Source organism: Leptonotus elevatus, chromosome 5 (genome assembly GCF_054856555.1).
Source record: "Leptonotus elevatus isolate MCC_2025b chromosome 5, RoL_Lele_1.0, whole genome shotgun sequence".
Taxonomy (NCBI): Eukaryota; Metazoa; Chordata; class Actinopteri; order Syngnathiformes; family Syngnathidae; genus Leptonotus; species Leptonotus elevatus.
Window position 1 is genome coordinate 8,421,541 of NC_141243.1, and position 23,084 is coordinate 8,444,624.

General features: G+C 39.8%; 3 protein-coding genes across 4 annotated transcripts in view; 1 reads left to right on the top strand and 2 right to left on the bottom strand.

Annotated features, from left to right (window-relative positions):
* Positions 1-207: 207 nt before the first annotated feature.
* On the bottom strand, positions 208-5,497 carry snap29 (synaptosome associated protein 29). Its single transcript, XM_086077219.1, has 6 exons — positions 5,349-5,497; positions 4,426-4,680; positions 4,145-4,341; positions 2,710-2,795; positions 2,513-2,617; positions 208-1,165 (listed from the first exon to the last, which is right to left on the bottom strand). Exons 2-6 carry the CDS (start codon positions 4,678-4,680, stop codon positions 1,005-1,007), a joined length of 804 nt encoding a protein of 267 aa, XP_085933345.1. The 5' UTR covers positions 5,349-5,497; the 3' UTR covers positions 208-1,004.
* A 142-nt stretch (positions 5,498-5,639) lies between these two features.
* Positions 5,640-23,084, top strand: part of pi4kab (phosphatidylinositol 4-kinase, catalytic, alpha b) — a 29,857-nt gene continuing 12,412 nt past the window's right edge. For both annotated transcript variants that reach the window (XM_086077216.1, XM_086077217.1), the window contains exons 1-29: positions 5,640-5,823; positions 7,133-7,249; positions 7,588-7,681; positions 8,399-8,487; positions 8,752-8,824; positions 8,900-9,165; positions 9,243-9,309; positions 10,342-10,490; positions 10,568-10,633; positions 10,726-10,822; positions 10,918-11,109; positions 11,186-11,286; positions 12,061-12,190; positions 13,106-13,235; positions 13,327-13,422; positions 13,504-13,687; positions 13,965-14,068; positions 14,941-15,109; positions 15,201-15,251; positions 18,793-18,901; positions 19,703-19,839; positions 19,923-20,056; positions 21,049-21,131; positions 21,209-21,279; positions 21,352-21,476; positions 21,550-21,631; positions 21,731-21,814; positions 22,387-22,476; positions 22,617-22,736. In XM_086077216.1, coding sequence (XP_085933342.1) covers positions 5,725-5,823; positions 7,133-7,249; positions 7,588-7,681; positions 8,399-8,487; positions 8,752-8,824; positions 8,900-9,165; positions 9,243-9,309; positions 10,342-10,490; positions 10,568-10,633; positions 10,726-10,822; positions 10,918-11,109; positions 11,186-11,286; positions 12,061-12,190; positions 13,106-13,235; positions 13,327-13,422; positions 13,504-13,687; positions 13,965-14,068; positions 14,941-15,109; positions 15,201-15,251; positions 18,793-18,901; positions 19,703-19,839; positions 19,923-20,056; positions 21,049-21,131; positions 21,209-21,279; positions 21,352-21,476; positions 21,550-21,631; positions 21,731-21,814; positions 22,387-22,476; positions 22,617-22,736 — 3,309 coding nt within the window. In that variant the 5' untranslated portion in view covers positions 5,640-5,724. The remainder of the gene's footprint in view (positions 5,824-7,132; positions 7,250-7,587; positions 7,682-8,398; positions 8,488-8,751; positions 8,825-8,899; positions 9,166-9,242; positions 9,310-10,341; positions 10,491-10,567; positions 10,634-10,725; positions 10,823-10,917; positions 11,110-11,185; positions 11,287-12,060; positions 12,191-13,105; positions 13,236-13,326; positions 13,423-13,503; positions 13,688-13,964; positions 14,069-14,940; positions 15,110-15,200; positions 15,252-18,792; positions 18,902-19,702; positions 19,840-19,922; positions 20,057-21,048; positions 21,132-21,208; positions 21,280-21,351; positions 21,477-21,549; positions 21,632-21,730; positions 21,815-22,386; positions 22,477-22,616; positions 22,737-23,084) is intronic.
* Positions 15,491-18,593, bottom strand: serpind1 (serpin peptidase inhibitor, clade D (heparin cofactor), member 1). Its single transcript, XM_086077218.1, has 7 exons — positions 18,427-18,593; positions 18,009-18,287; positions 17,277-17,920; positions 17,001-17,149; positions 16,790-16,914; positions 16,107-16,251; positions 15,491-16,022 (listed from the first exon to the last, which is right to left on the bottom strand). The coding sequence occupies exons 2-7, from the start codon at positions 18,272-18,274 to the stop codon at positions 15,831-15,833; spliced, it is 1,521 nt and encodes a 506-aa protein (XP_085933344.1). The 5' UTR covers positions 18,275-18,287; positions 18,427-18,593; the 3' UTR covers positions 15,491-15,830.

Consider the following 23,084-nt stretch of genomic DNA (forward strand, 5'->3'; position numbering starts at 1 on the left):
CACAAAATATACAATTACAGTACAATAAAAAAATATTGGTGCATAAATTGTCTTCTATTTGGCCGGTTGTCAATGGTTTTGTGTTTAAAGCAAATTTTGTCCTTAGCAACACTAATGCATATTTTTTTACGCTATGGCCCCATCTTGTGGTAGTTTACCTCCTGCTCTATTTGTTTCCAGTTTACAAAAATCAAATCAAAAACATGGTATATTCCTACAACTTTAATGTTACTTCAATGATTCCATTTCACTCATATTTGTCACTCATCCTTTACACTGTAACATTCTAGAACATTCAAACTGATCTAAACAATCAATGCGTAAAAGGCTCAGTAAAGAATAAAAACAAGAAAACGCAGTATTTTTGGGGATAAACTGATACTGGATGCTTGACAGGCGAAATAAAACACGTCAACAGCTGTATGTATAAAATTGTAAGGCAGCATGTTTTTTGTACATATTGTTGGAAAACACAAATGCATCTCAATGAATTATATTATAGAAAAGTTCATTTATTTCAGTAGGGTGAAAAAGTGAAACTACATTTACTACACATTACCAACAATAATACTTTTAGATGGCCCTTTCCATATATAAGTCTTTGAATGTTTTTTTTATGTAATATTCTTAACTTTTCAAGATGGTCATTTTGGGATTTTCACTAACTTAATATCCATATTTTAAAAATAATCATGACATATTTTAGTGTATGTGGTAAATCTATTTTGAGTTTCACTTTTTGATTTGAACTGCTGAAATAAATTCGGTTTTACTCAATACTCTAATTTATTGACATGCTGTGTATAGACTGATGGAGAAGACCATTTACAAATATGAACATGGGAGTCTTCCCTTTAATGCACACAAATCAAATATAGTAGGATGGGCGGGGTAGGGGGTGGGGGGCTTACATTAACATAAAAAAAAAGCAAAACAAAAAGCTGCAAATTTATTCTTGACCGTGACAGGATGTAAAATCAAGTGACGACTCTAAAGTGTTTGTTTCATTTGAGCCTTTTAATCTGCTGGTTTGTGCTATTGATCTTTGTGTCCATCTTGTCCACTTTATTGAGCAGAGAATCGATGGAGTCATCCTGGCTGTCAATCTCCGACTGCAGACCCAACCCAAGGTTCTTAAGGCGGCTCAAGCCATCTGCCATTTCACCTACACAAGGTAAAAACAACATGCGACAGTAAACTGACTGGACCGTATGTACATTTAGACAAAGTGAGCTTGAGCTGAGCTGATGTCGCATTCTACTGTGTTTTATTTTTTTCATTTAAACTTTTTTACAAAAGCGTACTTGGAAAAAAAAAAGTCCTTTTTTTCTGACAAATGTTTTTGTTTGTTTTTTGAGTATTTTTTTTCTGTTTAAAAAAATATATATTTTCCTCTGTTTTTATGATTTTTTTTTTAAATCTGTTTTTCTGAGTATTTTTTTTCCTGTTTTATAAAATAATTATTTTTCAGTTTTTCTGAATATTTTTTTAAAGGGCTTTCCCCCTCAGAGATTAGAGAACAAACCACAACACACATTCATTCCTTTGAGAGGCAGTAAGTAAACATGACCATCTTATTGCATATGGAGGTATGCGGGAAAGTGTCCGCTTCCGCTATTAGCGAATCTGTAACAAGTCACTTGGAGTTCAGAGGTAAAAAAAATAAAATTAATTAATAATAATAAGTAAATGTTTTCCCTGTTTTTTTGAATATTTTTCCCCCTGTTTTTCTGAGTAATTTTTCCTCCTGTTTTTCTGAATAATTATTTTCAGCCTGTTTTTTGACAGAAAAAAAAATCAGTAAAACAGAAAAAAATAATCAGAGAAACAGAAAATGAAAAAACTAAATACTCAAAAAAACAAAGCTCCCCCCCAAAATTTGTCAGAAAAACAGGAGTTGAATGCAATACGCTTCCGTACTTTTTTGTGTGTGTGCGAGTTGAAACGAGAACTGAACAATAAATTGAAATCGCAATTTAGTAGAATGCAGATTGTAAAGGCAGCAATTTGGCAATAACTAAGACTAACGATTTGTTTGCATTATTGTTGTAATCTCATTATGTCTTACTGACGTTTGTTTATGCCACATTTAATTGGTAGAATTTTGGTTCAGACTGCATTAAAGTGTTTAGTATGTAAACAAATTGAATTGAAGTAGATAAACTGTCTGTCCTATTAATTCATGGTTTATTTACCTTTATATTTAGCATGAGCCTAGCCTATACGTTTATGTATAATAAATGGGATATTGTTTATTGTAATACAGATTAATTTATTGCTTGTGTTTGTATACCAACACATGGGCAGAGGACATTGAAAATTGGGGGGGAATTATATTAAATCACAGAAGAAAAAACAATTACAATGTTTTTAAAAAGTGTGTTTCAATGTGATTACAGTATATGTTTTTATTATTATAATGCATTTGTAAATAAATACATTTTCTACTTTTATGTAAGCTTCCACGATAAATGGCAGATCACGGTAGACATTTTGAGAATATACACCGTACCTAAATTGTTGTCCAAGGTCTGGTGAGCTTGTCGAAGGTGTCTGTTCTGAGGATATCCATTATGTGCGGAGGAGCTGCCATCTACCGATGCCTCGGCTCCAAACCCTTTAAAAAAAAAAAAAAAAAAAAAGCAGACGTCAGCTCACACTCGAGATTGTAACTTGTGTATTGTCAGGTAGATATCCGTCACAGTGCACCTCCTGTCTGCAGCTTTCTTAGGTTGGGATGACTTGCTTGGTACTTGTCTTCTTGCCCTCTGCTGGTGGCAAAGGCTTTCTGTAATCTGACGAAAAAGGAAATGATTTTCAAATCAACTACTGAAATGAATCGCATTTCCAACCCATGTAATCATTTATTGAGATGCACGTGAATGGGCTGGTGCTGTTAACTTTGTTCGCAGCATTAACTCACTTATAAATCACTAATGGAGTACAAGTTACATGGCCGTCAAACTCAAGCCTGCCACATCGTTTCAATTTCAGCTTAAGTGTCTCGCTAAATTGATTTATTCGGCACCAACATTTTCTTCCCCTTCACTATAACCATTTTTTTTTTATTGTCCCCAAATCCCTTTTTAATGTAAATTAGACAATAGTTGTACAGCAAAATATTTGCTTTCCATAACTTCTGATTTTAAATTCAATGTGTTGTTAAAAATCTATACAATAACAATATAAATAATATAACGAAGTGATGAGTCAACTAATTTTTTTTAACCATAATATTTTTCAATTGCCCCACATCTGTGATGTTAACTCATTCACTGCCATTGACGGCTATAGACGTGAAAATTTCATTTGAACTATTTCAATTAGTTAAAAAAAAATGTTCCCTTACTTTTGTTAACAAGAAACCTAGAATTTTTGTTATGGTACATTTAGAACAGATACAATTTGTGATTAATCGTGAGTTAACTAGTGAAGTCATGCAATTAATTACGGTTAAAAATTGTAATCGCCTGACGCTCCTAATTTTTTAATAATATTTTATTATATTTTTTAAATCGCATCAAGTGATTAAATTATTTAATTGTAATTAATTGCATGACTTCAATAGTTAACCCACAATTAATCACAAATTTTACATCTGTTCTAAATGTACACAAATAATTGTTTCTAGGTTTTCATACTCTTAACAAAAGTGGAGAAAAAATGTTAAACTAATAGAAATAGTTCAAATATTTTTTTTATGTCTTTAGCCGTCAATGGCAGTGAATGAGTTAAGTAGTACAGATGTATTATGTTTTGTTTAATATAAAACATTTTAAAAAATAGTCACATTATTTACATTAAAGATGTGGTGAGTACAGATTTCAGATATTGGCTGTATTTCAAGGTACTACTTCTTGTGCCCATTTTATGATCAGAAAATTACCATTAATTACGTGCAATTTTAAGGAAAAAATGCTATATTGGGAAATATTGGTCTCATTGTTTTTTTTTGGGGGGGGGGGACATTTTATGTATCAAAAGTACTACTGGTATCACTAGTAGTACTTTGTATCCTATCTGTGACTACTCAAGAGTTGAGTACCGTACTTGTACTGGTATCGGTCTGAAAAAAAGATGTATGGAACATCCGTAATTTCAACGTTCCATAATTCTTATATTAAGGCAACCAACAGGCGTTCACCTGTCATTGGCCTCGTAGGGCTTGGGCTGCTCTGGTGGAGGCTTAGTCTGCTCAGGTTTGCCCTTGAAGTAATTGACCATGCCGCCCCAAACACTCTTGATGCTGTTGATGTGCTTCTGACTGGTCTTCAGATCCTCATCCATGTTGTCCAACATTTTGTCCGTCCTTTTTAGAACTTCCCCCTGACGCATCAGCTCCTACACAAACAACAATGGAGATGAGAATGACGACTATGCAGCCATCAGCGTGCCGGACAAATCCGATTGGCGTCACATATTTACCTCCGCCGTTTCCACACCCATCTTCTCAGAGTCATAAATGAGGCCGATTGAACGGTAGCTGCTGTCCACCGCGGACTGCGCTGTGCGCATCACCTCCTGCTGGAGGTAGCGCTGCTTCCTCTCCGCGTCGCTCAGTCCGCTGTCGCCGTCGAAGCCATCGCCGTCGAAGCCGTCGCCGTCGAAGCCCCGGTTTGTAGGCCGGAAGCTCTCTTCATCGTCATCGTCAAACGGGTTGTGGGACTTTGGATAAGCCATCTGAGGGGCACACAAGCACACTTTTCACAACTCGGTGCCTAATTTCGAGCTTTCATGACACTTTGGATCGCAGTTTTGACGTTTCGTGACACAGCTTTGTTTGGCAAGATTCTGTAGTTTCTTTCACGGGCATGTATCTGCATCTTCCTGATATTAGGAACAATACCACAGTGTGCTTTGACTTACAAATTTGTTCCTTCTGTGAACACGTTCTTAACTCAAAACAGTCCCTCAAATCGTCTTTACCAATTGAAATGAACGTTAAGGCCTTTGAAACAACTAAAAATACAAATTCAACAAACAAATGGAAGAGCACGCAATACAGGAATGATTAACATTAACATATCGACGTACACGTGTTGATTTGAAAATTGGCGATCCTCTCTGATAAAAAAAAACAAAACAAGACGTTATATTCGCTAGATTGCGGCAGTTTACACATCAAATTGAATATTCTGTGTAAACTCGTGTTACAAATCACAACGCTGTGTGGAAATTAACCGTCACGTAAACTCAATTGTTTAACGGAAACTGTCAGACAACAACCACACCCACAGGCCGAAAGAAGTGGGCAATATACCAACAATGCAGCGCATATGCATCTAGGACACATTATGTCTGACACAGAAGATGACAAAAGATACATAACAGTCAATAAAATAACAAACCTGTGCCCGATGCGCTAGCTGCTGTAACTTGCCAGGTCAGCTGACTGGCTGACTCAAATTAAAACACAACACTTCCTGCCTGACGTCAAGTCTCACGGACCCGGATGTTAATGTTGCGCAACATAAACGCATTAAAAATAATGAGAACGGTACAAAAATATGATATTTGACATTACATAACTTGTGCAAGTATTATTTAGTCCATAAATAAATTGTATAAATTTAATTTAATAATATCAATGGAGGTTTTGTTGGATAAATTTGTCCTCCCTGGCTGCCCGTACTGCGGCTTGCAGAAGCGCGAGCGGCCGTTTCTTTTCTATCTCGCTTGTTTCCCCTCCGCTTCCGCGGAGATTCGCCTGATGTGGAGGTAAACATGTCGGTGACAGGAGGTGGCCACAGAGGCTTTTATTTCAACACAGTCTTGTCACTGGCACGCTCTTTGGCCGCCCACCAGCCCGCATCGGTGGAAAAGGTGAGCCACGGCAACATGTTTCGATATCATTGCAATTGGCCGTGTAAACATGAGCAACAGGGCAAAGGAGGTCCGCTTCCGCACTGGAGGCGACGGCGGCGGCTTCTTTTTTTGATGGCTGGCTGACTTTTGACTTTGACAGGCGTTTTCCGTCTGAAATGTTCTGTGACTTTTCGCTTCTCTTCGCCTTGTCGATATTTTACTGAGGGGATAGTCATTGTTTAGTTTGGCGTTGCACTGCAGAGACTAAATAGTCCGCGTTGATAAGCACTGCAGTCAAACAGGTTTTAGGTAACCGTGTTGCAACTCTAATTTAATTTACTAGTAAGGCTACAGTAATGAGGGGGAAAAAAAGGGCAAAATGAATTGACGGTTAAAGGTTGTGGGTTCGCAAAATCCGTGATTTGACTCACGTTTTTACACTTGTTTTGTGAAAAAACAAGTGTACCTAATTCTGCCATCCAATGAAAGAGCATTTAAAAAAACAAGTCTTTCACTTCCACTATAAGCCGCTGGCATAGATAGTTGAACAAAGAAACATTGTTTGGAGTAAATAAATAATACTTTTCTGACCAATTAAGGGAAATTAGATACGGCGCTTGGGACTGCTCTCAAGCACATTATACACTATTACTGCAGGTGAAGTTAAATTTAAATAATATTCAACAAATTATTTCTTATTATCAGTTTATCAACTATCCATCCATCCGTTTTCTGTAGCGTCCGTCCTCATAGGGTCACAGGTGAGCTTATCTCCGCTGACTTTTATGTGGTCGACAGCTGATCATACAGCATATCTAGACATAAAACAACAAATTACACGAACACCCATGGACATTAATATAGAGTCTTCGTTGAACCTAACAGCAATGTTTTTGGAAGCCAGAGTAAACCCAGGTGAAACGGGGAGAACTCCACACAGGAAGGCTGGAGCCACAATCAAAATCGGAACCTCATAACTGTGAGGCAGATGAGCTAACCAATATACCAGCGTGCTATGTTTTAGGTGTTCAACAGGTCAGAGTCAGGTCGATCAAGCAAAAATGACATCATCCATATGATCCAAATTGAATTTATGCTTATGAATAGCCTGCATTGGTGTGACGCTTTACAAGAAAATCATGTCTGGCTAAATACACTGATTATGTCATAATATCTTCTAATGGATGAAAAAAAGACAAAGTCTCTGAAATCTGAGCAGGATTTGCTATGCATACATGCTGGGAGAATAATATCTGCGGCTCCGCACACTCATAGTTCTCATTCTGTTATTAATGTGCTAATAATCAATTTCTTTGTGCCGTTTTAGGTCCAGAAGCTACAATGTATGTGTCCATTGGAATCGCGAGGCTTGTTCTCTCTCGACGTGCGCCGCATCGACGCCGTCGTAGCGCTCGCTGTCTTTTTGGTGGAATCTGGCTTACAGGTGGGCACTGGCTTGAGTAGTGCTGTGCCTTTACATCATTAGTGATTTAGTGCACTTGTGATCATATGCGCACGGGACTCCTCCAACTTTATATCACCATGACAAGATTATACCTTTGATCTCATTAAGGCTGTGATTAGACCTCGTAAGCGTCTAAACCACCATGCACTGAAACTCAGGAATCTTCCGACTAATTATTTAAAAAAAATATTCCCTTTTATAGGTTATTTGTTTCTGTGCGGCAATGTTTTTCTTACTTAAAATGTATCACTTGTTATTTGAAACAAAGTGCAGTTGTTTGCATTTGTGTGTGTAATTATTTGCCTTGTACCAAACAGCACAAAGACACTCTTGTTTCCTACTTGCTGAGCCTACTGAGAGGCCTCCCACATGTCCAGTGGATTGAAGAAGGCTTGGGAAAGAAAGGAAAGGGTAAGGACAATCCTCTTAGTTTCACTTGGATTAAGATATCAGCCGTGTGCCAAGCACATTGATTCTGTTGACATGCTCTAGTGCTACAACAGCCTTTATCTCCAATCCATGCATCCAGAAAGTATTCACACTTCTTTCACATTTTCTAATGTCACAGCCAGGGATTGGTAAAATAGCCCAAAATTGCAGTACTTTCCGCACGACCTAAATACATTATTTAGCTACGCTCGCTGATATTTGTGTTTGTGTTGGGGGCTGCGCATAATCGATGAGTTGATTATGACGATTGTGTGGAATTGACGGTTGATAATATGAATCCTGTCTTGAAGCAAGTGAGGCAAAATGGAGATCTTTTGATTCAGTCTCAACTCAGCTATCTAAAGATGTACAAGATGGCGTCATTTATGGAAGTTGAGAATTGAGATACACCCACGCAGACTCCTGCTATAGTTACTCCTCCGGGCATTGTTCTGCTCAGTTGCAACACTTGCATGGTATTCGATGGGAATTCAAGACATACTCAAAGGGAATCTCTTATTCCTTTGAATTTGTATTTTAAAACATTACAAATATATATTTGGTCTTTTTTTTTTATGCAAGGCAATGTCAAGAGCAGTCCCCAGTTTCTGTACATTGCTGCTGACTTTATGAATGCATTCAGTTTTTTTCATGAATGAATGAATGGTGTCTTTTTGTGTGTTGCCATGTGTTCTCCAGAGTTTCTCCCGGTTGCCGAAAACTTCAGCTTCTGTTTAGTGACTCTTTTAGTAGATGTGGCTCAGAGGGACCTAGACTACAGGCAAGAGGTGAGACTTCTGCGGGTGTAGGTTGCAGCAAAATGTTTCCATTTGGTTCATGCTGCAACACAACACAACTGATAAACTATGGGGATATTTTTTTCTAATCTATCTGTAGTAATCACCTGGCGTCCCTATTTTTCTCATTTAAAAAAAAATATTTATTTTGTATTATTAGCTCTTTTCAGGGAAATAAGATCATACGCTTGGCCATGCTTTTTGTGCATCCTTTGTTGATATGTAACATTACTCGGTTGTCGTGATGTTCTGCAGATATTGAACACCATCGTAGAAGTCATGCAGTCATTGCAGGAGATGTGCCAAACACCTGATAATCATGACAAAGGTATTAACACACACGTGCACCATATTAGAAAGTCACAGTCCTTCAGAACCCCTGAGAGTCTCTCCCTATCTATAGTCTACCTGTGCAAGTACATCGTGCCCAGCTTGTTCGGCATGACGCGAGCGTTTGGCCGCTACAGCATCACGGACGAAGCCCTGTTGTCCAAGTTGTTCCCCAAACACTCGCCTCAGACTCATAATTGCGTCACAGAGGAAACCGAAGGCGTGCGGCGCCGATCCTTCAATGACTTCCGCTCCATCATTCCCAACTCCTTGCTGACCGTGTACCAGAGCGACACGTTGCGCCGTCGCACTGCGACCAACCCTGACTCCTCTGCAAAGGTATCCGTTTTATGAAATATATTTTTGTACTTTGGTTTTGTTAGTTTGAGGTTTTAAAAACGGGTTCATTGTCATAGGTTTGTGCAGATGCAGGAGGCCACTCACCCTGCTCACCCACCACACCTGGCCCACATTACTTTGAAGGTAAAACAGGTGCTAACATGCGGAAAATGACAGTACAGTATTACTTTAACAATGTGTTTATAATTGTGGTTGTAGTGTTCTGTGATGTAGAACTGCACTCCATCATACTAAGAGCCATTTCTAACATTTTCATCTTTCATAAAAATTAATAATCCGAAAATTAAAAACTGCTCTCAGTATGTTGAAGTGCAATTCTACACCGAGCTGGGGATAGTGATTGAGCCTGGTCATGAATAGCAAGAAATTGATGCTGGCTTCAGATTTTTTATTTTTTATTTTAATTATTTTTATTATTATTAATTATTATTATTATTATTTTTATTTATTATTGTTATTATTATTTTCATTCATTTATTTTTTATTTAATTTTTAATTTTTTTTATAAGTCAGGGATGGTCAGTCAAGATGACTAAATTGATGACATCATTGGTATTTTTTCAGGTGTCACTCAGTCACTCTCCCCCATCATATTCACTTGCACAGGCACCACCCATTGGCTCTTTCATCCAATCAGATCCGGACACCTTCATTGCCTCGCAGACTGTCAGAAATTTTTAAACTCTAACACCAATTCAAGTGACTCAACTGGAGGGTAGAGGGTTGTGCATAGTGAGCATGTTTGCGGGTTAAAGGGCTGATGATTTGAGAGAAACACAATTTTTCTTTTCTGACATTAACTGTTAATTTTACACCAAAGAGGTTGTTGATCGACCACTGCTTGTCTTCGTTTCATCGTCTAAGTAGATGCCACAGTATGTTGTTTGTCTTTTGACTTTTACAGAATGGATTTTGGTATAGGCTTGCATAGTTGTTAACCCCTAAATGTGCCCCCACAATGTTACCCTCCGGCTATTTGGTATAACTTCCAAAAAACATACCAAACTTAGGTACTGCTGAAAATACAAAGCATCTCAAAGATGAGCAAGCGAGATGTAGTAACACTAGTTTATTAAATGTATCGAGATAAATCTTGCATTTTGACTGCTGGGTCGTGAGCTCTTTCATCGATGTCCTTGTTCCTTGACCCTCTAGGTTCCTACCTCCCAGACAGCAGCACGGTGGATCCTGACTACTATTTTTCCACAGTCAGCTCCAGTTTCTCAGTGTCTCCTCTCTTCCTGGGAGCAGGAGAAAATGAGGTTGAGGTGCCAGTCGATCTGCTCCGGCAGCTCCTCAGCATGGTTTGTGACCACCGTAATGCTGATGCTGGCCTAACGCTCTTATCACTTATCAGGCTGTGTCTTTTGTCCTCATTCAGGTGAAGACATTTGTTTCTGAATCTTTTTTGAAAACCCTTGACGCAACCATGGATGAAGTAGCAGGGGTAATTGGGATTTGCAATGAACTTCAAACTTTAAAAAGAAGTGTTGTGTTATATATCTAATTTTGTTTTTGTCTCTCATGTTTGTCATGAAGTCTAACCCTGGAATCCACCTCTATTATAAAACCTTCAGTGACCCTCTCTACGTGTGTGTGTTCAAAATGCTGAGGGACACCCTATACAACATGAACGGTAAAACACTCCTTCTTATTAAATCCATATTTATTCCTTCAGCCAGGGAAATACTTGACGCGACTTGACTTTGTGACGCTTGTTTTGGATCTCAGCCTTACAGCCGTGTTTTGTGCGGGAAGTCCACGACTTTGTCCTGGAACAATTTAGCAGCAGCCAATCGGAGCTGCAGCGGGTACTTCATGACGCGGCGGGGTTGCCGGGGGAACAGAGCCCCCTCAAGCTCCGTTGCCAAGCCAACGCAGCCTGCGTGGACCTCATGGTGTGGGCCGTCAAAGATGAGCAAGGTAATCGATTTCTAGCCTGGACGGGTGGCCAGCGTTGAGGTGAATGTGTGCGACTTGAACCATGTTGTTTAAACAGGAGCTGAGAACTTGTGCAGCAAATTGACCGAGAAGCTGCAGTCAAAAACCTCCAGTAAAGTCATCATCGCTCACATGCCCCTGCTCATCTGTTGCCTGCAGGTAAAACAGCTGAAGTCATCAAAGAACATGCCACGTGAATAGAGCACAGTCTTCTACCACGTTATTTTTTTAGAATGAATATACAAATTCCGCTGAAGCATTCCCACATATGATTTTTATGTATGTAACAACTCCCGCACAATACTTCCGATTTACACCGTTCATATTTCAACTTGCTTCAAAAATTCACGCCTCCCAAAGGTATATATCGTCTGATTTCACATTACTTACAGTATTTAACGTTAAATATCAACTTTTCCCCATTCATTTTCAATGGGACAGACAGAACATTTTCAAAGTCCCACTTCCATGCATACAACTTATCATCATTACCACCTGTCTGATACTGCTCAGGTGCGTAGCTGGTAAAGTGCATTGTCCGGTAACCAGGAGGTCGTGGGTTCGAATCCCACCTACCACTGTTCATTGCAAATATATCCACGGCTATTATGATATACAAGTATACCTACCAACTGACTACCATATCAAAAATTTCATTATGATTTCACTGCAATAATAAAATGCATGTTAGCTTTTAAACATAAGATGACACTTTTCAAAATAATTACCCTATTAGCCATGATTTTGAGCATGTCGTTAGCTCAATGGTTTAGAGCAATTGCCTTCCACCACGGAGTACCTGGGTTCAAACCCCGCTTGGACCACATTTGAGTAATTTATCTTTCAATTTACTTCATAAACACATGCATTCAGCTTTTCAGCAGAAATTGCACTTTGTCTAGTTCTAATCACTGTTGTTCCTGTGATTGTCAGGGCCTGGGGCGTCTTTGTGAGAGGTTTCCTGTGGTGGCTCACTCTGCTACAACTTCTCTTAGGGACTTCCTGGTGGTTCCTTCACCTGTCATCATAAAACTCTACAAGTACCACAGCCAGTGCAGCACAGGTACACAAGCGCTAGAGTGCAGAGTAAACGGTTGAGTATTTTTCAAAGCAGGTCAATTTGCACCCAGCTATGAACAAGTAGAGCACTGCAACACACAGAGATTAGATAACACTGCCATTTCCTGTTCTGTGTCTGATCCAGTATTGATTAGTACATAGTGTTCATTGGCCAGTGGCAAAAGATACATCACCCGCTGTGTTCTGCGACACACTCAGTTAATCAACTCCCAACTTTGTCAAACATACGTTACTGGTGCACATCTGAGTCCCATATGAAAAATAAAACTACTTTTAGCCTGGCAATGTACTAAGTAGCATTTTGATCATCTTAACTGTCATAGAAGTGTGAAAAGAAGTTAACTGCTAATAGTGAATTGTGTTTTCACCTGTAACGTTGACACATGATGAACATGGAACATGAAATTATTGAATGCGTTTGGGAGTTGAGTCACTTCACATGCAGAATAAATCTCTATGGACAACATTTTATTTCCCGATATTGATATACATCCCGATTTTATATTAAAATTACAATTAAATTGGTGGCAGTTTTATACGATTGATGAATATTGACGTTAACTCAATTGTTGCTTTAGCCATATTGTACTGAGCAGCCAGGACATACATTTGTGTCAATCTCCAACATTGTAGTAAGAAACAGTTGCAGATTCTGTGGTCTTTATATCTCTTTGCCATCCCTAATACCCTAAAAAAACAAAACGCACTTGGGGAATTTATCCTGTAAAGCTGAAGTTTACACAATATGCTGAAGTCTTGTACTGTCATTCATGATGACATTCATTACTATTTCAAATTTTTTTATTTGTATTTTGTCCTACTTAACACGAAATCAAGGGGCTGCTAACTTACTTTATAAGTATATATTTTGTATATATTTTTTTTTTTTTAAATCAAGCCACTGGAGAAATCAGGATCAACGTGACCAATGAGCACTCTCAGTCCACAGTCAACATTCTGTCCAGCAGGAAGGACCAGCAATCCATGTACGAGCAGCTCCGAGACATTTCCATCGACAACATCTGCAGGTCAGTCACAAAAAGTTGATCCGGCTTTGTCAAGAGAAAATTATCTAGAGTAGTAGTTAAAAACATTGAGGATTCTTCTTTGTCTGCCCAGATGTCTGAAAGCTGGTCTGACCATGGACAACGTGATCGTGGAGGCTTTTCTTGCCAGTCTGTCTAATCGTTTGTACATTTCGCAGGAGAATGACAAGTGAGTGGCATTCATATCGGCGTCATATGCGATTTTCATTTGGAACATTAAAAAACAGTGAGCTCTTTTAAAACCTGCCAGGGATGCGCACCTCATCCCAGATCACACCATTCGCACGCTGGGCCACATCGCCGTTGCCCTGAGAGACACGCCTAAAGTGATGGAGCACATCCTGCAGATCTTGCAGCAGAAATTCTGTCAACCTCCGTCCCAGCTGGACGTACTCATCATAGACCAGCTGGGCTGCATGGTCATTACAGGGAATGTGAGTCTCAATGACCATCTGGCTTCCTCTAAGGCTTTGTTCTTTTTAAAAGACCAGCCTTGGCTCTGACTCATTTTGGAAAAAGGTTGAGTGAAAATAGAACGTTGCGTACTCTTTATCTCCAAGTTGTTATGTTTTACCAACAAAACAATGTAAAACCACTAACATTGTGGATATACTGAAAGGTTTTCATTCGATGGTGATATTATGATCCTAGTATGCAATGTCACTGCAAAGATGTTGTGTTAATTATTGTTTATTTTTTTCTGTGCTATAGCAATACATCTACCAGGAAGTTTGGACCCTATTTCAACAAATCAGCGTAAAGGCCAGCTCAGTTGTTTACTCGGCTACTAAAGACTCCAGAGATCATGGCTATAGGTGAGTGTCAATGCTGCTGTTGCCAGTAGAAACTAGTGATAGACCGGTATGGCTTTTGCAAGGCCAATGCTGATACAGATACCAATTATTAGTAGTCAAGGAGGACGATAACTGATCTTTCAAGCCGATATTTAATTGCCGTAAAAGAGAAAATATTAGTTAAAAGAAATTAAATGTACTTTTTCTTTTAATTTTAATCTATATTTGTTTTAAAATTATAACAAAAATTGCAGGGTACTTACAGGGTCATCAGCATTAAGCTACATTTAAAAAATAAGCAAGTAAATAGTTCCCTAAAGTATTCCACTGTAAATAAAGTTTTCCAAAATTTCAACAATTTCTTAATTTTAACTTCTTCTTTTTTTTTAATAAATGTGTCAGCATAATTTTTTATGAAGTGGAAATTTAAATAGGCCCATAAATGAAAAGTTCCTGTATCCCACTGAGCAACAAATGCACGTGAATATAGCTAATTTGCGTTTTTTGTCAAAATTTGTAAAAGGTTTCAAAAGATCTTCACAGACAATGAAAATTTGTCTGAATATGTTCAAAATGTCTTTGCGACAAGCAAAATCTATCTGCCTGTGAACATCTTACAAATCCTGATGAAAACCCTAAATTTGTTTAGTTCGCAAGCATTCACCGCTCAGTGAGATACCAGCTGTATCGGCCTTCAGATTTTAAAAAAAAGGCCGATGTCGATAATCGGTCTATCTATAGTAGAAACTAAGGGCACACTGGGCCACTTCTGCCATAACATGCTCCTACCCAATTACCCCTAGACAGAATGTTATTAGGTCGCTCATAAACCGTACACGCTGCATAATAAAAATGTGTCGGTCATGCTCGGCTTGTTTCTATTTTCTCTCAAGGCACTGCTCTCTGGCTGTGATAAATGCTTTGGCAAACATTGCTGCCAACCTGCAGGGGGAGCAACTGGTGGATGAACTCATGGTGAACCTTTTGGAACTTTTTGTCCAGCTGGGCCTGGAAGGGAAGCGAGCCAGTGAGCGGGCGTCAGATAAGGGGCCAGCGCTCAAAGTATGTGTTTGGACACATCTGCATGCATGCTCCACGTAACCTTTAGTATCAGTATACAAAATGAAAATGGTGTTCTGTCATCTTTTTACAGTCATCGAGTAGCGCTGGGAATCTGGGCGTTCTCATCCCAGTGATTGCTGTGGTGAGTTGGTACCGTTTGAAGTAATAACATTTCTGACTTTGCTGGTGAATGTGAATTCAAGCTATTTGCTAGCATACTAGGCAATCGACAAATATTGATGTCGTTATTTGCAGTGCAAACAGCTGTTAATGATGCAACAAAAATATATATTTCAATAGATTTGACTGTTTTGAGTCTCTCAAAGTTGCTCTTAAAAGACACATTTTGCAAATAAGAAGTTGCTTATTGACCATACAATATCACATTTTGTCCTTTTAATATAACTTTCTGCTCTATTATAGTGGGCAATCATGAAATAGTGTATATTTATATCTACTTTTGTATTTAATTGAATTTTGAAGGAAATTTCTCCACAAAAATCACTGCAAAAAAAGATAAAACATTGACACAACAAACATGTATCGACTTACCCTACCCATTTTCAGTTACACAACAAACACACACACTCTTAAGGTAACTTCTCCCTATTACATTCTTGTTTTGCACCAGAGAAAGTGTGTTCATTCACATGACTACCCCCACCGCCGCCCCCTCCAACTTTGACATTGGATGGAGCAATTTCAACTGCATTTTTCAAATTTAGCTCTGCGACGGGTTGACCACTCGGCCCATGAACACAACGCAGTCCGTACGGTGCTCGTAGATGAGGAAGAGGAACGGGTGGTCCACTACGAAGCGGATCTGGGAGGAGAGAGGCATGAAGCCCACCTGGGTCAGAGCAGCCGCCTCCGTTCCTTCCTCGTTCACCGTGATGGTTCCCTGGTGCTTAAGCTTTATGAGAATTCATAAAAAGCATGCATCAGTCAAAGTTCCTTCTCGCCTCGTTTGACTTGCTGATGAGTTCTGCCAACTTACCCAGTTCAAGGCAACCTTATCTGAGGTCATTCCAGAAAGGTCGGCGCTATCCTGGAACAAGTCAGTAAGACCCATCTCCTTCAGATTTACAATCAAGTCATAGTTCTGCTCCAGTTTAAAGCGAGGTAGCACCACCTCACGGGTCCTGCAGGGAGTCCATACATTTGCATCTTATAGACATGCTTGTGTCCAAGAGCTCCAAAATCTTGGGCTACAACCACAAGGGTTTCCCATTTGAATGAGTTCTACCAAGCAGTTGCTACCACAACATAATCATGTTTACATATCTCAGGTCTAAACACTCAAACAAACATGTTGCCGTGTGGAGCTTTTGTGTGATTTGACAGTCTTCAGCTAATCCATGTGGTCGGTATTGCAATTGGTATTGGCCGATCCCATCATTTGCAGCATACACGCCTGATCGGAACACCCGAACATATTTTTCATTTAGGTCAACTGAGTTGTTGACAATTCAGACGGTCATCTGTACTTTAATTCCTCAAGGAGAAATTCTCACAATGACGATGCCTTGCTCAAGGGCACTGCTTGGATGTCAAGTCATCCCCTGAGCAATATTTCTTGTCTGGTCTGGAACCTTAAACCCAGTTCCCAAGTGCAAGACTGAGCTACTGCTACTCACAATCCTGTGCAATTTCTCATTTGTGGGGAAGGACGCTACTGACCTGTTGGTCATGTTTTTGAGCCACTTGTTGACCACTGTGGGCGAGATCTCCTGCTCCAAGTTCCTCATACCTGTAATCTTCCTCGGCAAGGCGATGAGCATGCTGATGTGTCCTGAGTACGGAAGCTGAAAAATCCAGCACAACACTAATCAGATCTGCCTTTGCATGGCTCCGTAGTCATCTCTCAAAATGGAGGAATCCCGCTACTCACCTGTAGGATGTCACAGTCTAGTTCGTGGTCTGCAGCGGCCAGGTAGTTCCCCTTGTTGGTCATCATCGGCACTCGTACGTTCGTTTTGTCATTCACTCGGAAGTTGCGGTAGTGGGTCATCTCTTTGGGAAATTTCTGTTCCCATGTTCCTGGTAGGACAAGAGATTCAATGCGGATACGTCTGCTCGTAGCAATAGGAAGTGAAAGTGAATGGTTGTGCAGCGCTTCATGTGATTGAAGCATGCTTGAAAAGTCACTTTTAGTGTATATACCCACCTTTAAAGTATAAGTAGTTGAGCAGCATAAGAACCATACTCGGGTCTACACTCTTGAGCGGCTCCTTGATGAGTCCCTTAGTGAGCTTTAGGATTCGATTGTTAGCCTTTTTTAAAAAGGCAGCGTCGCTGAAGTCCACCGACTGCGGCTCTGCGAAATAATAAGCCTTGGTCTGTGCACGGAAAGCATCTTTAACCGACACGTTCTTCTTTACGTAGACGTCGTTCACGGAGCGCAGCGTGTAGCCATAATTTCTCCGGAAGAGCCTGTGTGTCAACTTCCTGAAGAGCTTGTGCACTGTGCTGTTGTCATAGTGACTGCTCGCGTTGACAAATTCGGCGAATCCCAGAACTTGGTAGATCTGTTCCTGGGTCGCGGGTCCACCTCCTAAAGACATCATTCCCATGGCGATGGAGATCCCAGCTGGTGCGAGTAGAATGTTCTCACTCTGGTTGACATCATTGCGGAGACTTCGATAGAGGTTAAAGCCGAACAGGGCGTTTGCAATGTTGAGGCGTTTGAGGCGGGAACGACCGTGGAAGAGCCGCAGGAGTCTGGCACGACGAATCTTGGGGTCGGACGGTTCGGCGAATATGTCAATGTCGGGGGCGGGAGTGGCAATCTCGTCAATCTCATCCCCTTCACTGAAAAACGATAAATTTGTCCATACATGCATGCAAATCGTTTATTTTTTATATTTTTGCGCCCATATAGTCTTAAAACAATACTCACATGTAGTCGTCACTGCCTGCAGACAGGATCTTGTCAAAATCAATGTAATCTTGGTCGTCAAAGCCATCAAACACCAAGTCGTTGGTGATGGTGTTTTCTTTGTGGAACTCCAAGGGGACATCCTCCATATCCCCTGCCCCGTTTGCTTGGAAACCTCTGGGGTCCGGGTTAGAGTGACTAAAGTGTGAACTGAGGTCTTTGATACCGGCCAGTACTGGACTAACCAGTAGGCAGGCCACCGAGGCGAATGTCACGATCAACTGCATCCTGAAGGCTTCACTGGAAGCAAAAGGAGAATGTAATAAAAAAAAAAAACTTGTTAAATAGACACAATACCCCAATAATGAACGAAAACCTGAAAAATACAAGTTAAAAAGTTCAAATATGAGTGCATCTCCATGTTTCGCCACGGCCTTACCTTCGCTGTGTGCTGCTTTTGTGTTTGCGAGGCACAAGCGGTGAATTGGATACAAAACTGAACTTTGACGTGGTCTCCTCCTGAACAAACAGACCAGATCAAACAGACTCAAAAGTCCTGCATGTGACTGAATAACATTTCTCTTAACAAGTTTCCACTTTTCTGTTAATAGTGGAAACTTGTCTCAACACTAAAAAATATATTAGAAAATAATGATCCACTGTATGGATTGGTTACATTTTTGATTGTCTTTTAGATATAGCTTGTTATCCAAATGTGGTTTGGACCACCACCCACCACCCCCCCCCCCCCACGCCCCCCCCCCCCCCCCCCAGCTGAACTATGAAAATTTTTTCTACTTCACAGTTGACCAGACGACTGCCGCCAATCAAAGAGGCTAAGCCCCGCCTCCAGAAGCTGTTTCGAGATTTCTGGCTGTACTCTGTGGTCATGGGTTTTGCTGTGGAAGGATCAGGTTGGATGAACAGCTACAGTATACTGCAACTTTATGCATGACTCATGAGGCACAGTTCTAATGTTTTGCCGCATTCAAGTAGCTGAATACTTTGGTGCACATGCATACCACAATAAACTTAACCACAATGATGAACATGTTTTTAAGTGAAAGTCAATCAAAACTATAACAGTAATATATTTGTAAAAACATTTGATTGATTTAATACATCCCATCAGATTGAAAGGTATCCGTTGACTATTAGTAGGTTTAAATTTAACTCATTCACTCCCAGCCATTTTCACTGAAGCAGCCCCCTTTACTCCCAGATGTATTACTGGATTTTGACTGCTTTTGCAAGGCCCACAGAATATTGTGTTCTATTGCTTTAAGAACATGGAACCTACCAAAAGAAAGATTAGAGTATCTTCTTTCGTTAGGAAAAAAAAGTATATTTCTATCAGTTTCCGTTTTGCAGCAATTAGCATTAGAATATAGCTAAGATTCATCATTATTGACAAACTTGTTTAAAACACTGGGGAAAATAGCTCTTTGCAACATGGCCCTGGTTGATCTCTTATACTCTGCTGCCACCTGCTGGCCATTTTTTGTAATAACTGCCATTGCTTAAAGTGACCGCTTCATGTCAGAAGCCTTCTGTACGCTCTAGCATTTAAAACAAACAAACATAAAAAGCGTATAAATACGTCTTTGGGAGCATGGTGATATTTAAAATGGAACGTATTTATACGTTTTTGGGAGCAAATGAGTTAATATAGTGATGGCTCGTAATGTTTTTGTATCTACTCTCTGTCTTTGCAGGCCTGTGGCCCAAAGAGTGGTATGAGGGTGCTTGCGAAATTGCCACCAAGTCTCCTTTCCTGACCTTCCCTAGTGGAGAGCCCCTTCGCTCAGAACTGCAGTACAACTCTGCCTTGAAAAATGACACAGTCACACCGGTAGTGCTGAGAAAGCAACAATCTTTTCATTTCAGCACGTTGGTTGCGCGACTGCGATATTTAAAGCATCTTTCCTCCTCCAGGCAGAATTGAACGATTTGCGGGCGACCATCAATAATCTCCTGGACCCGTCCCCGGAAGCATCTGCCCTTATTAATAAGCTCGATTTCGCCATGTCCACATACCTGCTTTCCGTCTACAGATTAGAGTATATGAGGTCTGCACCATGTTCTGAGACTAAATCTGTTCCTCTGTTAGGATCCAAATGCAAATATGTAGCATTAACAGGTTGCTTGAGATGTTGGTGGCTAAATTGTGCAAATTGAGTTTGTGATCTTTTGTTTAAGAAAAAATTATTACTTCAAATAAGCAAAATTATCTGCCAACAGAACAAGAACATTTTACTTAAATTTAACTGTAAGATTTTGAAAAATAAGAAAATAATACTAGGCCCATATCAACCACAGTGGTCTTGAAAATAGTATTTAAAACAAGTAATGTTGACTTTTTTCATGCTGCAATAAATAGAAATGTTTTTCTTAAAATACATACTTTTTTTTTTTTTACGCTTTGATAACTTAGCCTGAGGGTCAAGCAGGGAGCAATAGAACACCATTTTTATTGCCTTTGGTATGACCCAGCCAGGGATTGAACCCACAACCTCCATGTCTGAGGGTAGGCACTCTACTACTAGACCACTGAGCTGGCACTGGAACAAGGGAAAATTAGCCTAATAAATATAATGAAAGGAACAAGCTATAGCAATTTAGTCTGTCTTTGTTTTCATACTTGTAGTTTTCCATTTATCTTATTACGAAATTATGCAAAATCTTAAAATAAGAAAATTCAATTGAAATGAATGAAACCCCAGTTCAGGGCCTTTGATGTTAGTTAGTTGTCATCTTAAAATGTGGAAAATGCTTGTTTTAAACCTCACAGTACTTAAAATTGGCTGTTAACACTCAATGCCAAGACATCTTAAAATAAGCACAATGATCTTGTCTGACAATTTCATTTGAAGTAAAAAAAATAACTTGTCAAAGCAAAATAAGCAAATCTAGGTTAAATATAAGAAATGATATCTTACTTAAGATTTCAGTTTTTGCAGTGTGATTGTGCTCGCCGTTGACCACTTGAAACATTTCCCAGCGACGACATCAGTGTGTTGACAAAGCTTGTGCCGTGCTTCTTTCATATGCACCCTTGTAGGATGCTACACTCCAACGATTCTGACAGCTTCCAGGTCATGTTTCGCTATTTTGAAGACAAAGCCATTCAGAAAGACAAATCTGGTGAGCTTTCATGCGTATGCATCCGCGTCTTCATCTCTTCACGAAGCCTCATCTTCCACCAAATTTCTCATCATCAGGAATGATGCAGTGTATCATTTGCGTCGGCGACAAGGTGTTCGATGTTTTTCTCCAGATGATGGCTGACAAGGTGAGTGTGACTTTTCCCTAAAGCAAAACATTTGCGTTTTATTCACCAACATTTCTCCTTTTCTGGTTGTAGCCAAAGACCAAAGAGCACGAGGAGGAACTGGAGCGTCATGCCCAATTCTTGTTAATTAACTTTAACCACACCCACAAGAGGATCCGCAGAGTGGCCGATAAATATCTTTCTGGTTTGGCCGAGACGTGAGTTGTCCGCCTCTTCCTGTTGCTGTTAGAAATTATTGTTTTTGTAAGCTCTTTCTGCCGCTTTTACCAGATTCCCACATCTGCTTTGGAATGGCCGTGTGCTGAAGACCATGTTAGACATTTTGCAGACACTCTCGCTCTCTTTAAGTGCCGTAAGTATCGGGGGAAGATTGTTGTTGTACAAAATAGAAAGATGCTTGTGTAATAATATGGTTAAAAAGTGATACATCAAATGTTTCCCACTTATTCAGGACATCCACAAGGACCAACCTTATTACGACATTCCAGATACCCCATACAGCATCACAGTACCGGATACGTATGAGGCCAGAGAAGTAGGTTTTTGTGTCCACGAAATACTCTTCAAGTGTCCACCAACACTGAAATACAGTCATGCCTAAGTGTTCGTTGAAAACTAGGCAAAGATAGGATTCCTAAAAATTACATGTTTATTACCGTGAACCACACTGACATCATGCACATTATGAATATTAACACTGTGCTTAAATACAGTCAAATGTAAAATACTTGATTCAGTTAATATATATATGTTGCACATTAAAGGTAAATATTGTGCTCAAATGCATGTGTAAAAACAAAAAAATTTTAATGATTAAATTAAATTGTAACCATGCAAAAAATGTACTGTACTTGAAAAGTAAAAATAAAATAAAAGCTTAAACAGGCTGTACGCATAGCTACAAGATAAATTGTAATATGTTTGTTAATATTTCCTGTTTTAATTAATTCAGTGATTCTTTTATGTATCACTCGAGAGAGACCACATACCATTAATGGTCCTCGCACCCCATTTGGCAAATTTCTGCCGTCATTATTTCTACTGTGTGATAATGACATGTATTTATTTTTGCCCCGCTTGCTGATTATTATTTATTTTATTTCTCAGAGCATCGTGAAGGACTTTGCCGCTCGTTGTGGCGAGATCCTGAAAGAAGCAATGAAATGGGCCCCTTCAGTCACAAAGTCCCACCTGCAGGTTTGAAATTCATCACAACATGAACTCAAAGATGAATCCAGAATGTGTTTCTCTCAGGAATACACACACTGCGGATAAACCACATCTGTGTATCGTTCAAAAGTTGTTCCTCTTCTTATCTCCTCGCGTGTGTCGAGCAGGAGTACTTGAACAAGCATCAGAACTGGGTGTCGGGTTTGTCCCAGCACACGGGCCTGGCCATGGCCACAGAGAGCATCCTGCATTTTGCTGGCTACAACAGGCAGAGTACCACACTGGGCGTGAGTCTCACGCACGCACACTTACACTCATGCCGGGCCCATTTGTCTGTAAATGAGCCATTTTTGAACGCTGCAAAATTGTATTTAGAGATTTGGATTGACCGCGCAATCAGTATCGCATCTTTCCATTTTCCCGCAATGCTTATCCTGTTTCGGTGAAACTAGAGTCTAACTTAGCTGGTTGAGGGCGAGGGGAATATAACCAAGACTGATCACCTACTGTATCAAACAGCCATAAACACTAGCTTTCATATCTAACGTGCACGTTACAGGTGTTCTGTGCCAATGAATATTACATCTGGGTGAAGTTAGGTGAACTTAAACTTTACTTTTGCAGAAAATCTAGGA

Excerpts from the sequence above, each read along its gene's own strand:
- snap29 (XM_086077219.1), bottom strand. The coding sequence starts at position 4,680 with ATGGCTTATCCAAAGTCCCACAACCCGTTTGACGATGACGATGAAGAG. Across the intron at positions 4,342-4,425 it reads TGGGTGTGGAAACGGCGGAG|GAGCTGATGCGTCAGGGGGA; the intron begins GTAAATATGTGA and ends TTGTTTGTGTAG. Across the intron at positions 2,618-2,709 it reads AAGAAAGCTGCAGACAGGAG|GGTTTGGAGCCGAGGCATCG; the intron begins GTGCACTGTGAC and ends TTTTTTTTAAAG.
- serpind1 (XM_086077218.1), bottom strand. The coding sequence starts at position 18,274 with ATGCAGTTGATCGTGACATTCGCCTCGGTGGCCTGCCTACTGGTTAGT. Across the intron at positions 16,252-16,789 it reads CTCAAAAACATGACCAACAG|GACCCGTGAGGTGGTGCTAC; the intron begins GTCAGTAGCGTC and ends GACTCCCTGCAG. Across the intron at positions 16,023-16,106 it reads ATAAGGTTGCCTTGAACTGG|CTTAAGCACCAGGGAACCAT; the intron begins GTAAGTTGGCAG and ends ATTCTCATAAAG.